At 38.2% G+C, this 16209-nt stretch overlaps 1 protein-coding gene across 2 annotated transcripts in view; it reads right to left on the bottom strand.

Moving 5' to 3' along the window:
* Positions 1–16209, bottom strand: part of TTC3 (tetratricopeptide repeat domain 3) — a 137901-nt gene that overhangs the window by 69658 nt on the left and 52034 nt on the right. For both annotated transcript variants that reach the window (XM_065876439.1, XM_065876440.1), the window contains 3 exons: positions 3970–4104; positions 3245–3325; positions 1515–1627 (listed from right to left, as the gene is read on the bottom strand). In XM_065876439.1, coding sequence (XP_065732511.1) covers positions 1515–1627; positions 3245–3325; positions 3970–4104 — 329 coding nt within the window. The remainder of the gene's footprint in view (positions 1–1514; positions 1628–3244; positions 3326–3969; positions 4105–16209) is intronic.

The following is a 16209-nucleotide window of genomic DNA, read 5'->3' as shown; positions in this document are numbered from 1 at the left end:
GTTTCCACAACATTGTAAATCAACTATACTTGAATAAAATAAATTTAAAAAAAATTTAAATGCCTTTCAAAACGGCAAACACGTCTTCATTTACTACAACCTCCACGATGCTACACATTTATGTTACATTCCCAGATCTTGTGAATATCCACATGCGGCCACTGCATTAAACAGGTATGTCCCAAACAACTTATGCGAAGTTGGAATTAATTTCATTTATTACCATAGAGGTGACTGCTAAATCCTCACTACCCCTGATTCTTAAAAGAGTTGAACTGGTCAGACAGTAGCTTCAGGAAGTAAAAGAACTTTCTTTAATCTTTAAAAATCTTTAAAGAAGGTTCTAGGCACCCCCTAAGATTGGGTTCCCAAGAATACCAGTGGTCTGATAAAACTTCCTCTAAACAGTTAGATGAAAATTTAAGGATAATTAAAAGTTATGAATGATATTCAATCAGTCAACAATTATTTCTTTATAAAAGTAATCTAACATACCTACCACTATATTGGCTGTACTTCAACTATAGGTTCAGAGGAGAGATTTTTGTTTCTAACTCATGATGTCCTTGAACATATATATATTTTGTATTAGCGACTTCCCTGGTGGCGCAGTAGTTAAGAACCCGCCTGCCAATGCAGGGGACACAGGTTTGAGCCCTGGTCCCGGAGGATCCCACATGCCGCGGAGCAACTAAGCCCACGCACCACAACTACTGAGCCTGCGCTCTGAAAAGCCCGCACAGCACAATGAAGAGTAGCACCTGCTCCCCACAACTAGAGAAAGCCCACACGCAGCAATGAAGACCCAACACAGCTAATAAATAACAATTAAAAAAAAAATCCTCATACAAGTTTTTTGGGGGAAATGGGTATTTAACCAAAATATTATATAATCACACTTGTAAAGCATTAATTTATACCAATTCAGTCGCCACTTATAAATGACATATACTAAAAGATAAAACATAAAATCCTTTGTGTCAAATTACTCTTTATTTTTTTAATTTATTTTTAATTTATTTATTTTTGGCTGCTTGGGTCAACGTTGCTGCACATGGGCTTTCTCTAGTTGCAGCGAGTGGGGGCTACTCTTCGTTGCAGCGCATGGGCTTCTCATTGCGGTGGCTTCTCTTGTTGCAGAGCATGGGCTCTAGGTGCACAGGCTTCAGTAGTTGTTGCACACGGGCTTAGGTGCTCCGCGGCATGTGGGATCTTCCTGGACCAGGGATCTCCTGCATTGGCAGGCCGATTCTTAACCACTGTGCCACCAGGTAAGTCCAAGTTACTCTATTATTGATTTTCCTATTACAGTCAACATTAGAAAGCACTGGGAACTGAAGTGATTGACCTTACTTTAATAATTAATATCCAAATGCCAGTCCTTAAAGTAAACACAATTGTCATAGTGTGCCACAGAGAAGATACCAAAATAACTCCAGAAAAAGGATCATCATCACATTAGATTTGAAATGAGTAACCAGCCTAGAGCATAAAGTAGTGTGGCTTCTACTAACCTGTTTTTTTTCAAATACACTTTTCCAATTCCACAGTAAGCCAAGCAATCAAGTCCCTCATTGGGGTAGTGTTCAATCATCCTCTTAAACTGGTTTTCAGCTTCAGATAATTCCTTCAATAGCAATGAGAACAGTGATCACTTACACAAAAAGAGAAATACTGGAACCGATTTTACCTGAAAGTTGATTCCTTTTGTGTAACATTAAAAACAACCGTATATCCTAAAAGTTCTATGGCAAAATTATACATTCTGTACTTCATTTTCTTAACAATTACAACAGTGAGAGGCCCGCGTACCGTAAAAAAAAAAATTAAAAAAAAAAGAACAAGAAAGGGGCTTCCCTGGCTGTCAGTGGTTAAGAATCCACCTGCCAATGCAGGGGACACGGGTTCAAACCCTGGTCCGGGAAGATCCCACATGCCACAGAGCAACTAAGCCCGTACACCACAACTACTGAGCCTGTGCTCTAGAGACAGCGAGCCACAACTACTGAGCCCACGTGCCACAACTACTGAAGCCCGTGCACCTAGAGCCCGTGCTCCGCAACAAGAGAAGCCACGACAATAAGAATCCCGTGCACTGCAACGAAGAGTAGCCCCTGCTCGCCACAACTAGAGAAAGCCTGCGCACGGCAATGAAGACCCAATACAGCCAAAAATAAAAACAAATAAAATTTTAAAAAAGACCAACAGCATGTCACAAGGAAAATGAAACTCAGGCTCTGTGGACCACTCAGTGAGCGGAACATAAAACAACCTGATCCTTATTAGGGAGCAATTAGGGTTAAGCCTCATCTAGCCTAGGAAGCTTGGGGCCCAAGTTGGTAGAAAGGATATATTATTCCTGAAGTAATTCTAGAGCCATTTCAACCTTTATCAAAAACTCGAAGCCATGGAAAGCAAAGTATAATGCTGAGCAGTGCAGGTAAGTAAGCTTTCCAGGACAGCACTGAAGGACCATGAGTAATGGAAACCATGTGTGCTGACACCCATACACTGATTGCATGTGGTATGGGAAGCCTGAACTCTAGACGATAAAACACCCAGGTACTTACTATCCAGAACATTAGCATTCTTTTTATGATTTAAAAAATAAAAAGGCATGACACAAAGTTGTACTCTCCTTTTTTAACCTTCCAAGTCCCATTCCTTTCTTCTATCACTAAATGCAACCATTATATTAAATTTGATGTAGGGCTAGTCCATGTTTTTTTTTTACTTTTGCAAGATTCACAGATAGCCATAAACAATATATACTATTGTCCTGTAAGTTTTCCAATTTGCACATAAGTGGTATCACGATGTTACTACATTCTCCAACTTGCCTTTTTACCTCAACACGTTTCCAAAATTTATCATGATACCAGGTCCTTTACTTTTTATACAAATAAAAGTGGTGGTCTGGCATAACTTTTCTCTAACGGAAGCACAAACTAAATTTTCTTTTCAAAAAAAATAAATTAAATTTAGTTACTTCAGAAAAAATTACCAAGAAAGTACACAGGCAGTGCTCATTAAACTACTGTGATAATCATTTAATGATATACGTAAGTCAAATCATTATGCTGTACACCTTAAACTTATACTGTCCATTGTATCTCAATAAAACTGGAAAAGCAAAAAAAAAGTACCCAGAAGGAAATAAGCCAAAGTGGAAAAACTATTTTAACATACCTTCTAAAATTAATGACATATTTTAATTGTTTATTATCTCTGTTACAAATATTACCTCAGGTTGTCCTATTCCAAGGAGTGAAATGGCAAGTCCATAGACTACTAAGACGTAGTTAATCATGGCCAGGTTCAGTTGCTGTCAATAAAAATGCTCCAGTTAAACATCTGAACATAATTCTGCCCAATTTGCATCATACTAACTTGTTAGCCGCAACAGTAAGAGTAAAAAAATATCTTACTAATCACTGTGGGACAGAGACCAAACAGAATTAGAAAATACATTTTGCAAAGATATGCAGTTATCTTGCTATCAAGTATCTAAAACACAGAATCACTGTCTCAGAGTTCCTTGAAGGCATGGTTCATAACAGATAGAATAACTGATGTCATATTCTTTTGCATATTAATGGGATGAGTAACAGACTAAGGTATTTGCTCTCTTAACAACCTTGCATATTTACCCAGCTAATTCTTTGTGGATGAAAAGATGTGACTAAAGTGAGTCCAAATTCTTGACTTAGTGCTCTAATAAGATAAAAAGCCAAGAGTTCTAATGAACACCAGCTATAGTGCAAGGAGAGAGTCTAAACCTGGCTTCTATACCGACTGCAACCATAAAGGCTGAATCAGAGAATTATCTGCTTCTCACAACCGGGAGTAAATTCAGCTGATCTCAGCAAGACAATACATTAGTACAATGAAGTCAAAGTGTTGGTTCCCTTCTACATTCATCTGAAACACATTAGCATTGGTAAACAAGTTACTAGGAGGCAATCTCACCTTTATTTTTTGAGGATCTAAACCATTGAGCAACTCTGTGAAGGCCTGGGCAGCACTGCGGCAGCGCTGCTCCAACAAAGCCGTGTAACCATCCTGGATTAAGCTTCTCAGCATTTTCATTATATTAGCAAAATCCTGCAAAAAAGAAATTCTTTTTCAGTAAACCAGAGCTACACATGCTTAGTCTAAAACTTAAGATGCCAACGTTCATCATTGGGCAGTTATACTTTATAACTGATCATAAAATATGTAAATACCCAAAGCTACCCTGTATGGATTATACTCCTTTCTCAGCACAGCACCATTAAAGTGGAAATTAAAAGGTACTGCTTCCCCATCTTAATCCCAACACTTCTAGTGCTGCCCATGACAAAGAAGGGGGGTTCACTTTACACTACATGGTGCTAAGCTGTACTCACTTTTCCAGGCTAACCAGACAGTATTTGGACGTTTTAACAGCTCAAACGGAGAACATCAGCCATCATTTAAATAAGTAAATTGTTTGGCTGAGACTTGAACAATTAGACAAATAAGAGCAAGCAATGAATTTCCTGGTCACTACCAGATTTTAACAACTGCCCTCATGCCCTGGAACAAACCTAAATTCTCAGCAAGAAAGGGTTATTTCAATCTGTAGCTCTACTCCTGCCTAACATGTACTTGAATATAACTAGATAATATTATCGGGAGAGATATTACTAGGTTAAATGCAAAGAGAAGAGAATAAGGAAAACAGCTGCTATAATGTACCCTGAAATAAAGCGAGAAAAAAACTTTATAATTTGAGTATACATGAGCACATACATTATAATTTGCATTCAGATTTTAGTTACATGGCAATAGCTATAGGCCACAAAAGTTCCATAAAGACTGGAGAGGCAAGCCTGGAGGCTAAGCTAGGTCTCCCCACACCTTGCCATACATGTGTACACCGTTCAAGGGAGCAGAAAATGCAAATATTTGCGTGACATTCCTCACTGTTCCTAATGATAAGGATCCGAAAGGAGACCCCACTGCACAAAACGCAGAGGGAAAAGCAGTCTGGTCACACATAAACAAAAGCTGCCTAGTGCTTTTCGTCCAATGAATCAAAGTTTAGGAGAACATTCCCCCCAGAAAACACATGGAAAAGAGCAGCTCTCAAGTAAACTTGGTATTTGCCATACAGTATTTAAAAAGTTCAACGATCGCCATATTAATGTTAAGATAAGAATTTGAACAGTTATAGAAGACGATGTGCTATCCCCACACACACTAGTTTATCATTTATTATTCAGCCTTGGATGTACTGATTCCATTCTAATCTCTTTCATTCTAGAAAACAAATCCATTTGCCTCATGTTTCCATTGGAAATTATTTCTCTCAAAACAGTACAAATAAATGGTCTGTACTGAAAGCTGCATGAGAGCGGGCTGAATGGCAATGCCAGTCTTCAGCGTATGCAGGGGCCTAAAGAAAAGTGTGTTAAATGAACAAATCAAGGCTCAAAAATAACCATCATTTTTATTTAAATACTCCTGTCTTTACAGGCTGTCGTTACAATTTAAGTCCATCACAGTTTTTAGAATCAGTAAAATCAATATAAAATGACAATTTTAAAATCACCAACTGTTAGAAATACTAAAAATGCTTTTATGCAACTAATTAGAAAGCTGTTGAAACCGATTAGGAAACCGATTAAAAATGCTTAACATGCTTCATTCCAATAGTCCTTAATAAGCTATGTGTCATATATACCTAACATAGTTAACGGAAGTTTAAAATGACCCAGATATTAAAATGAGTGTTGTGTTTCATGATAATATACATTTGGGGGGGGTAAAATTTAAATCCAACATTTTATTTTAGAAGAAACAGAACTGTATTTACATAAAGCACTGAAGTGTCACAGCAGACTCACATGAATCACACTGAACCAAAAGAAACAATCCTTCACTGATAATACATAGTCTACAGGTATTCAATGACTGGAAGAGTGATCAGCCATGGTTCTATAAATTGTGGATTCTGTACAGGTTTCTATTTCTTCTTGAGTTAGTTTTTATAAGCTGGATTGTTCTAGGAATTTGTTCATTTCATCTACATACATTTTCAAATTTCCTGGTATAATGTTGGTCATAATAGTATTTTGATATAGTATTTGTAATACTGAAGGGTCTGTAGTAATGTATCCTTTTTCATTCTTTTTTTAAAATTATTTATTTATTTATTTGGCGGCGCTGGGTCTTAGTTGCGGCATGTGGGATCTAGTTCCCTGACCAGGGACTGAACCCGGGCCTCCTGCATTGGGAGCCCAGAGCCTTAGCGACTGGCCCACCAGGGAAGTCTCCTTTTTCATTCTTGAAATTGTTTTATTGTGTCTTCTTTTCTTCCTTTCTTAATCAGTTTCCATACTGATATGTAAATTTTATTTATATTGTTAAAGAATCAACTTTTAGCTTTGTGGATTCTTCTTTACAAGTTGTTCCATTTTCATTATTTTCTTCTTTTTTTGGAATTTTATTACATTTTTTTATATAGCAGGTTCTAATTAGTTATCCATTTTATACATATTAGCGTATATATGTCAATCCCAATCTCCCAATTCATCACACCACCCCCCTCCCCGCCACTTTCTCCGCTTGGTGTACATACGTTTGTTCTCTACATCTGTGTCTCAATTTCTGCCCTGCAAACTGGTTCATCTGTATCATTTTTCTAGGTTCCACAAATATGCATTAATATACGATATTTGTTTTTCTCTTTCTAACTTACTTCACTCTGTATGACAATCTCTAGATCCATCCACGTCTCTACAAATGACCCGACTTCCTTCCTTTTCATGGCTGAGTAATATTGCATTGTATATATGTACGACCTCTTCTTTATCCACCCAACTGACGACAGACATTCAGGTTGCTTCCATGTCTTGGCTATTGTAAATAGTGCTGCAATGAACATTGGGGTGCATGTGTCTTTTTGAATTATGGTTTTCTCAGGGTATATATATGCCCAGTAGTAGGGTGGCTGGGTCATATGGTAATTCTATTTTTAGTTTTTTAAGGAACCTCCATACCGTTTCTCCATAGTGGTTGTACAAATTTACATTCCCACCAACGGTGCAAGAGGGTTCCCTTTTCTCCACACCCTCTCCAGCATTTGCTGTTTGTAGATTTTCTGATGATGCCCATTCTAACTGGTGTGAGGTGATACCTCATTGTAGTTTTGACTTGCATTTCTCTAAAAATTAGTGATGTTGAGCAGCTTTTCATGTGCTTCTCGGCCATCTATATACGTCTTCTCTGGAGAAATGTCGATTCAGGTCTTCTGCTCATTTTTGGATTGGGTTGTTTGTTTTTTTAAAATGGAGCTGCATGAGCCATTTATATATTTTGGAGATTACTCCTTTGTCTGCTGATTCGTTTGTAAATGTTTTCTCCCATTCTGAGGGTTGTCTTTTCGTCTTGTTTGTACTTTGCTTTGCTGTGCAAAAACTTTTAAGTTTCATTAAGTCCAATTTGTTTATTTTTGTTTTTCTTTCCAATACTCTAGGAGGTGGATCAAAAAAGATCTTGCTGTGATTTATGTCATAGAGGGTTCTTCCTATGTTTTCCTCTAAGAGTTTTATAGTATCCGGTCTTACATGTAGGTCTCTAACCCATTTTGAGTTTATTTTTGTGTATGGTGTTAGGGAGTGTTCTAATTTCATTCTTTTACAGGTAGCTGGCCAGTTCTCCCAGCACCACTTATTGAAGAGACTGTCTTTTCTGCACTGTATATCCTTGCCTCTTTTGTCATACATTAGTTAACCATAGGTGCATGGGTTTATCTCTGGGCTTTCTATCGTGTTCCACTGATCTACATTTCTGTTTCTGTGCCAGTACGATATTGTCTTGATTACTGTAGCTTTGTCGTTTGGTCTAAAGTCAGGGAGACTGGTTCCTCCAGCTCTGATTTTTTCGCTCAAGACTGCTTTGGCTATTCGGGGCCTTTTGTTTCTCCATACAAATTTTAAGATTTTTTGTTCTAGTTCTGTAGAAAATGCCATTGGTAATTTGATAGGGATTGCATTAAATCTGCAGATTGCTTTGGGTAGTGTAGTCATTTTCACAATACTGATTCTTCCAGTCCAAGAACATGGTATATCTCTCCATCTGTTTGTATCATATTTATTTCATCAGCGTCTTATAGTTTTCTGCATACAGGTCTTCTGTCTCCCCAGGTAGGTTTATTCCTAGGTATTTTATTCTTTTTGTTGCACTGGTAAATGGGAGTCTTTCCTTAATTTCTCTTTCAGATTGTTCATCATTAGTGTATAGGAATGCAAGAGATTTCTGTGCATTAATTTTGTATCCTGCAATTTTACCAAATTCATTGATTAGCTCTAGTAGTTTTCCGGTGGCATCTTTAGGATTCTCTATTTATAGTATCATGCCATCTGCAAACAGTGAGCTTAACTTCTTATTTTCCAATTTGTATTCCTTTTATTTTTTTTCTTCTCTGATTGCCGTGGCTAGGACTTCCAAAACTATGTTGAATAATCATGGCGAGAGTGGACATCCTTGTCTTGCTCCTATCTTAGAGGAAATGCTTTCAGTTTTTCACCATTGAGAATGGTGTTTGCTGTGGGTTTCTCATATATGGCCTTTACTGTGTTGAGGTAGGTTCTCTCTATGCCCATCATATGGTTTTTCTTCTTCAGTTTGTTAATATGGTGTATCACATTGATTGATTTGCATATATTGAAAAATCCTTGCATCCCTGGGATAAATCCTACTTGATCATCGTGTATGATTCTTTTAATGTGTTGTTGGATTCTGTTTGCTAGTATTTTGTTGAGGATTTTTGCATCTATATTCATCAGTGCTATTGGTCTGTAATTTTCTTTTTTTGTAGTATCTTTGTCTGGTTTTCATATCAGGGAGATGGTGGCCTCATAGAGTAAGTATGGGAGTGTTCCTTCCTCTGCAATTTTTTGGAAGAGTTTGAGAAGGGTGAGTGTTAGCTGTTCTCTAAGTGTTTGATAGAATTCACCTGTGAAGCCATCTGGTTCTGGACTTTTGTTTGTTGAAAGATTTTTAATCACAGTTTCAATTTCATTACTTGTGATTGGTCTGTCCATATTTTCTATTTCTTCCTGGTTCAGTGTTGGAAGGTGATGCCTTTCTAAATATTGGTCCATTTCTTCCAGGTTGTCCATTTTATTGGCATGAAGTTGCTTGTAGTAGTCTCTTAGGATGCTGTGCATTTCTGCGGTGTCTGTTGTAACTTCTCCTTTTTCATTTCTAATTTTAATGATTTGAGTCCTCTCCCTCTTTTTCTTGATGAGTCTGGCTAACGGTTTATCAATTTTGTTTATCTTCTCAAAGAACCATCTTTTACTTTTATTGATCTTTGCTACTGTTTTCTTTGTTTCCATTTGATTTATTTCTGCTCTGATCTTTTTTTTTAACATCTTTATTGGAGTATAATTGCTTTACAATGGTGTGTTAGTTTCTGCTTTCTAACAAAGTGTATCAGTTATACATATACATATGTTCCCATAGCTCTTCCCTCTTGCATCTCCCTCCCTCCCACCCTCCCTATCCCACCCCTCTAGGTGGTCAAAAACCACCAAGCTGATCTCCCTGTGCTATGGGCTGCTTCCCACTAGCTATCTATTTTACGTTTGGTAGTGTATATATGTTCACGCCACTCTCTCACTTTGTCACAGCTTACCCTTCCCCCGCCCCGTATCCTCAAGTCCATTCTCTAGTAGGTCTGTGTCTTTATTCCCGTCTTACCCCTAGGTTCTTCATGACTTTTTTTTTTTTCTTAGATTCCATATATATGTGTTAGCATATGGTATTTGTTTTTCTCTTTCTGACTTACTTCACTCTGTATGACAGACTCTAGGTCCATCCACCTCATTAAAAGTAACTCAACTTCCTTTCTTTTTATGGCTGAGTAAGATCCGATTGTATATATGTGCCACATTTTCTTTATCCATTCATCAGTTAATGGACATTTTGGCTGCTTCCATGTCCTGGCTATTATAAATAGAGCTGCAATGAACATTGGGGTGCATATGCCTTTTTGAATTATGGTTTTCTCAGGGTATATGCCCAGTAGTGGGATTGCTGGGTCATATGGTAATTATATTTTTAGTTTTTTAAGGAACCTCCATACTGTTCTCCATAGTGGCTGTATCATTTTGCATTCCCACCAACAGTGCGAGAGTGTTCCCTTTTCTCCACACCCTCTCCCGCATTTACTGTTTCTAGAATTTTTGATGATGGCTATTCTGACGGGTATGAGATGATATCTCATTGCAGTTTTGATTTGCATTTCTCTAATGATTAATGATGTTGAGCATTCTTTCATGTGTTTGCTGGCAATCTGTATATCTTCTTTGGAGAAATGTCTATTTAGCTCTTCTGCCCATTTTTGGATTGGGTTGTTTGATTTTTGTTATTGAGCTGCATGAGTTGGTGGTAAATTTTGGAGATTAATCCTTTGTCAGTTACTTCATTTGCAAATATTTTCTCCCATTATGAGGCTTGCCTTTTGGTCTTGTTTATGGTTTCCTTTGTTGTGCAAAAGCTTTTAACTTTCATTAGGTCCCATTTGTTTATTTTTGTTTTTATTTCCATGTCTCTTGGAGCTGTGTCAGAAAGGATCTTGCTGTGATTTATGTCATAGAGTGTTCTATGTTTTCCTCTAAGAGTTTGATAGTGTATGGCCTTACATTTTAGGTCTTTAATCCATTTTGAGTTTATTTTTGTGTATGGTGTTAGGGAGTGTTCTAATTTCATACTTTTAAATGTACCTGTCCAGTTTTCCCAGCACCACTTATTGAAGACGCTGTCTTTTCTATATTCTTGCCTCCTTTATCAAAGATAAGGTGACCATATGTGCGTGGGTTTATCTCTGGGCTTTCTATCCTGTTCCATTGATCTATATTTCTGTTTTTGTGCCAGTACCATATTGTCTTGATTACTGTAGCTTTGTAGTATAGTCTGAAGTCAGGGAGCCTGATTCCTCTAGCTCCATTATTCATTCTCAAGATTGCTTTGGCTATTCAGGGTCTTTTGTGTTTCCATACAAATTGTGAAATTTTTTGTTCTAGTTCTGTGAAAAATGCCTGTGGTAGTTTGATAGGGATTGCGTTGAATCTGTAGATTGCTTTGGGTAGTAGAGTCACTTTCACAATGCTGATTCTTCCAATCCAAGAACATGGTGTATCTCTCCATCTATTTGTATCATCTTTAATTTCTTTCATCAGTGTCTTATAATTTTCTGCATACAGGTCGTTTGTCTCCTTAGGTAGGTTTATTCCTAGATATTTTATTCTTTTTGTTGCAATGGTAAATGGGAGTGTTTTCTTAATTTCACTTTCAGATTTTCCATTATTAGTGTATAGGAATGCCAGAGTTTTCTGTGCATTAATTTTGTATCCTGCTACTTTACCAAATTCATTGATTAGCTCTAGTAGTTTTCTGGTACCATCTTTAGGATTCTCTATGTATAGTATCATGTCATCTGCAAACAGTGACAGCTTTACTTCTTTTCCGATTTAGATTCCTTTTATCTCTTTTTCTTCTCTGATTGCTGTGGCTAAAACTTCCTAAACTATGTTGAATAATAGTGGTGAAAGTGGGCAACCTTGTCTTGTTCCTGATCTTAGTGGAAACGGTTTCAGTTTTTCACCATTGAGGACTATGTTTATGTTGGCTATGGGTTTGTCATATGTGGCCTTTATTATGTTGAGGAAAGTTCCCTCTATGCCTACTTTCTGTAGGGTTTTTATCATAAATGGGTGTTGAATTTTGTCAAAAGCTTTCTCTGCATCTATTGAGATGATCATATGGTTTTGCTCCTTCAATTTGTTAATATGGTGTATCACCTTGATTGATTTGCATATATTGAAGAATCCTTGCATTCCTGGAATAAACCCAACTTGATCATGGTGTATGATCCTTTTAATGTGCTGTTGGATTCTGTTTGCTAGTATTTTGTTGAGGACTTTTGCATCTATGTTCATATGTGATATTGGCCTGTAGTTTTCTTTCTTTGTGACATCTTTGTCTGGTTTTGGTATCAGGGTGATGGTGGCCTTGTAGAATGAGTTTGGGAGTGTTCCTCCTGCTATATTTTAGAAGAGTTTGAGAAGGATAGGTGTTGGCTCTTCTCTAAATGTTTGATAGAATTAGCCTGTGAAGCCATCTGGTCCTGGGCTTTTGTTTGTCGGAAGATTTTAAATCACAGTCTCAATTTCAGTGCTTGTGATTGGTCTGTTCATATTTTCTATTTCTTCCTGGTTCAGTCTCGGCAAGCTGTGCATTTCTAAGAATTTGTCCATTTCTTCCAGGTTGTCCATTTTATTGGTATAGAGTTGCTTGTAGTAATCTCTCATAATCCTTTGTATTTCTGCAGGGTCAGTTGTTACTTCTCCTTTTTCATTTCTAATTCTATTGATTTGAGTCTTCTCCCTTTTTTTCTTGATGAGTCTGGCTAATGGTTTATCAATTTTGTTTATCTTCTCAAAGAACCAGCTTTTAGTTTTACTGATCATTGCTATTGTTTCCTTCATCTCTTTTTCATTTATTTCTGATCTGATCTTTATGATTTCAATCCTTCTGCTAACTTTGGGGTTTTTTTGTTCTTCTTTTTCTAATTGCTTTAGGTGCAAGGTTAGGTTGTTTATTTGAGATGTTTCCTGTTTCTTAAGGTAGGATTGGTATTGCTATAAACTTGCCTCTTAGAACTGCTTTTGCTGCATCCCATAGGTTTTGGATCATCGTGTTTTCATTGTCATTTATCTCTAAGTATTTTTTGATTTCCTCTTTGATTTCTTCAGTGATCTCTTGGTTATTTAGTAATGTAGTGTTTAGCCTCCATGTGTTTGTGTTTTTTACATTTATTTTCCCTGTAACTGATTTCTAATCTCATAGTGTTGCGGTCAGAAAAGATGCTTGATATGATTTCAGTTTTCTTAAATTTAATGAGGCTTGATTTGTGACCCAAGATCTATCCTGGAGAATGTTCCATGCGCACTTGAGAAGAAAGTGTAATCTGCTGTTTTTGGATGGAATGTGCTATAAATATCAATTAAGTCTCTCTGGTCTATTGTGTAATTTAAAGCTTGTGTTTCCTTATTAATATTCTGTTTGGATGATCTGTCCATTGGTGTAAGTGAGGTGTTAAAGTCCCCCACTATTATTGTGTTACTGTCGATTTCCTCTTTTATAGCTGTCGGCAGTTGGCCTCATGTATTGAGGTGTACCTATGTTGGGTGTATATATATTTATAATTGTTATATCTTCTTCTTGGATTGATCCTTTGATCATTATGTAGGGTCCTTCCTTGTCTCTTGTAACATTCTTTATTTTGAAGTCTATTTTATCTGATATGAGTATTGCTACTCCAGCTTTCTTTTGATTTCCATATGCATGGAATATCTTTTTCCATCCCCTCACTTTCAGTCTGTATGTGTCCCTAGGTCTTAAGTGGGTCTCCTGTAGACAGCATATATATGGGTCTTCTTTTTGTATCCATTCAGCAAGCCTGTGTCTTTTGGTTGGAGCATTTAATCCATTCACGTTTAAGGTAATTCTCGATATGTATGTTCCTATTACCATTTTCTTAATTGTTTGGGGTTTGTTTTTGTAGGTCCTTTTCTTCTCTTGTGTTTCCCACTTAGAGAAGTTCCTTTAGCATTTGTTGTAGAGCTGGTGTGGTGGTGCTGAATTCTCTCAGCTTTTGCTTGTCTGGAAAGCTTTTGATTTCTCCATCGAATCAGAATGAGATCCTTGCCGGGTAGAGTAATCTTGGTTGTACGTTCTTCCCTTTCATCACTTTAAATGTGTCATGCCACTCCCTTGTGGCTTGTAGAATTTCTGCTGAGAAATCAGCTGTTAACCTTATGGGAGTTCCCTTGTATGATATTTGTCATTTTCCTCTTGCTGCTTTCAATAATTTTTCTTTGTCTTTAATTTTTGCCAGTTTGATTACTATGTGTCTCGGTGTGTTTCTCCTTGGCTTTAACCTGTACGGGACTCTCTGCACTTCCTGGACTTAGGTGGCTATTTCCTTTCCCGTGTTAGGGAAGTTTTCAACTATAATCTCTTCAAATATTTTCTTGGGTCCTTTCTCTCTCTCTTCTTCTTCTGGAACCCCTATAAGGCAAATGTTGTTGCGCTTAATATTGTCCCAGAGGTCTCTTAGGATGTCTTCATTTCTTCTCATTCTTTTTTCTTTATTCTGTTCCGCAGCAGTGAATTACACCATTCTGTCTTCCAGGTCACTTATCTGTTCTTCTGTCTCAGTTATTCTGCTATTGAGTCCTTCTAGTGTAGTTTTCATTTCAGTTATTGTATTGTTCATCTCTGTTTGTTTGTTCTTTAATTCTTCTTCTAAGTCTTTGTTAAACATTTCTTGCATCTTCTCGATCTTTGCCTCCATTCTTTTTCCGAGATCCTGGATCATCTTCACTATCATTCTGAATTCTTTTTCTGGAAGGTTGCCTGTCTCCACTTCATTTAGTTATTTTTCTGGGGTTTTATCTTGTTCCTTCATCTGGTGCATAGCCCTCTGTCTTCTCATCTTGTCTGTCTTTCTGTGAATGTGGTTTTTCTTCCACAGGCTGCAGGATTGTAGTTCTTGCTTCTACTGTCTGCCCTCTCTTGGATGAGGCTATCTAAGAGGCCTGTGCAAGTTTCCTGATGGGAGGGACTGATGGTGGGTAGAGCTGAGTGTTGCTCTGGTGGGCAGAGCTCAGTAAAACTTTAATCCCCTTGTCTGCTGATGGGGGGGCTGGGTTTCCTCCCTGTTGGTTGTTTGGCCTGAGGTGACACAACACTGGAGCCTACCCAGGCTCTTTGGTGGGGCTAACGGAGGACTCTGGGAGGGCTCACGCCAAGGAGTACTTCCCAGAACTTCTGCTGCCAGTGTCCTTGTCCCCACGGTGAGCCACAGCCACCCCTCGCCTCTGCAGGAGACCCTCCAACACCAGCTGGTAGGTCTGGTTCAGTCTCCTATGGGTTCACTGCTCCTTCCCCTGTGTCCCGATGCGCACACTACTTTGTGTGTGCCCTCCAAGAGTGGATCTGTTTCCCCCAGTCCTGTCAAAGTCCTGTAATCAAATCCCACTAGCCTTCAAAGTCTGATTCTCTAGGAATTCCTCCTCCCGTCGCCGGACCCCCAGGTGGGGAAGCTTGATGTGGGGCTCCAGGTGGTGGACTTCTGTGGTATTAGTGTTCTCCAGTCTGTGAGTCACCCACCCAGCAGTTATGGGATTTGATTTTATTGTGATGGCACCCTTCCTACCATCTCACTGTCACTTCTCCTTTGTCTTTGGATGTGGGATATCATTTTTGGTGAGTTCCAGTGTCTTCCCATCAATGATTGTTCAGCAGTTAGTTGTGATTCCGGTGTTCTCGCAAGAGGGAGTGAGAGCACATCCTTCTACTCCGCTACCTTGAACCAATCTCCTTCACTATTTTCTACTTTGTAATTTCCTTCTACTTTCTTTGGGTTTTTTGCCCTGCTCTTGGAATGAATGCATCACTAATCTAGAAGTCTTTATTCCTTTAATACATACATTTAGCTTGATAAATTTCCTTCAAAGTAGTATCAACGTTGTACCCCTTGCATTTTTTTATTGAGAGGGAAGTACAGAGATTTCCATATACCCCTTTGTGCCTTACATGAATAGCTTCCCCCATCATCAAAATCACTCCTCAGAATGGTATATTGGGTTGGCAAAAAAGTTCCTTCGGGGGGCTTCCCTAGTGGCGCAGTGGTTGAGTCTGCCTGCCGAGGCAGGGGACACGGGTTTGTGCCCCGGTCTGGGAAGATCCCGCATGCTGTGGAGCGGCTGGGCCTGTGAGCCATGGCCGCTGAGCCTGTGCATCCAGAGCCTGTGCTCCGCAGTGGGAGACACCACAACAGTGAGAGGCCCGTGTACCACAAAAAAAAAAAAAAAAAAAAAAAAAAAAAAGGTCCTTCAGTTTTTAAGTAAAAATAAGAGTCATTTTCACCACAAATTTTATTGAACAACACATTCACCATTTTGTTCCACTACCTTCTGCCATTTTTCAGGCAACTTCTTAATTCCATCTTCCCAAAACTTTTTATCTTTTTGAGCAAAGAACTGTTCCAGGTACCTTTTACAGTCTTCCAGGGATTTGAAATTTTTTCCATTAAGAGAATTTTGTAAAGACCAAAGTAAATGGAAATCCAAAAGTGCAATATCTGGTGTATACAGCAGATGAATCAAA

This window comes from Phocoena phocoena, chromosome 4 (genome assembly GCF_963924675.1).
Source record: "Phocoena phocoena chromosome 4, mPhoPho1.1, whole genome shotgun sequence".
Lineage (NCBI taxonomy): Eukaryota > Metazoa > Chordata > Mammalia > Artiodactyla > Phocoenidae > Phocoena > Phocoena phocoena.
This window is presented reverse-complemented; position numbering and strand designations above follow the sequence as displayed.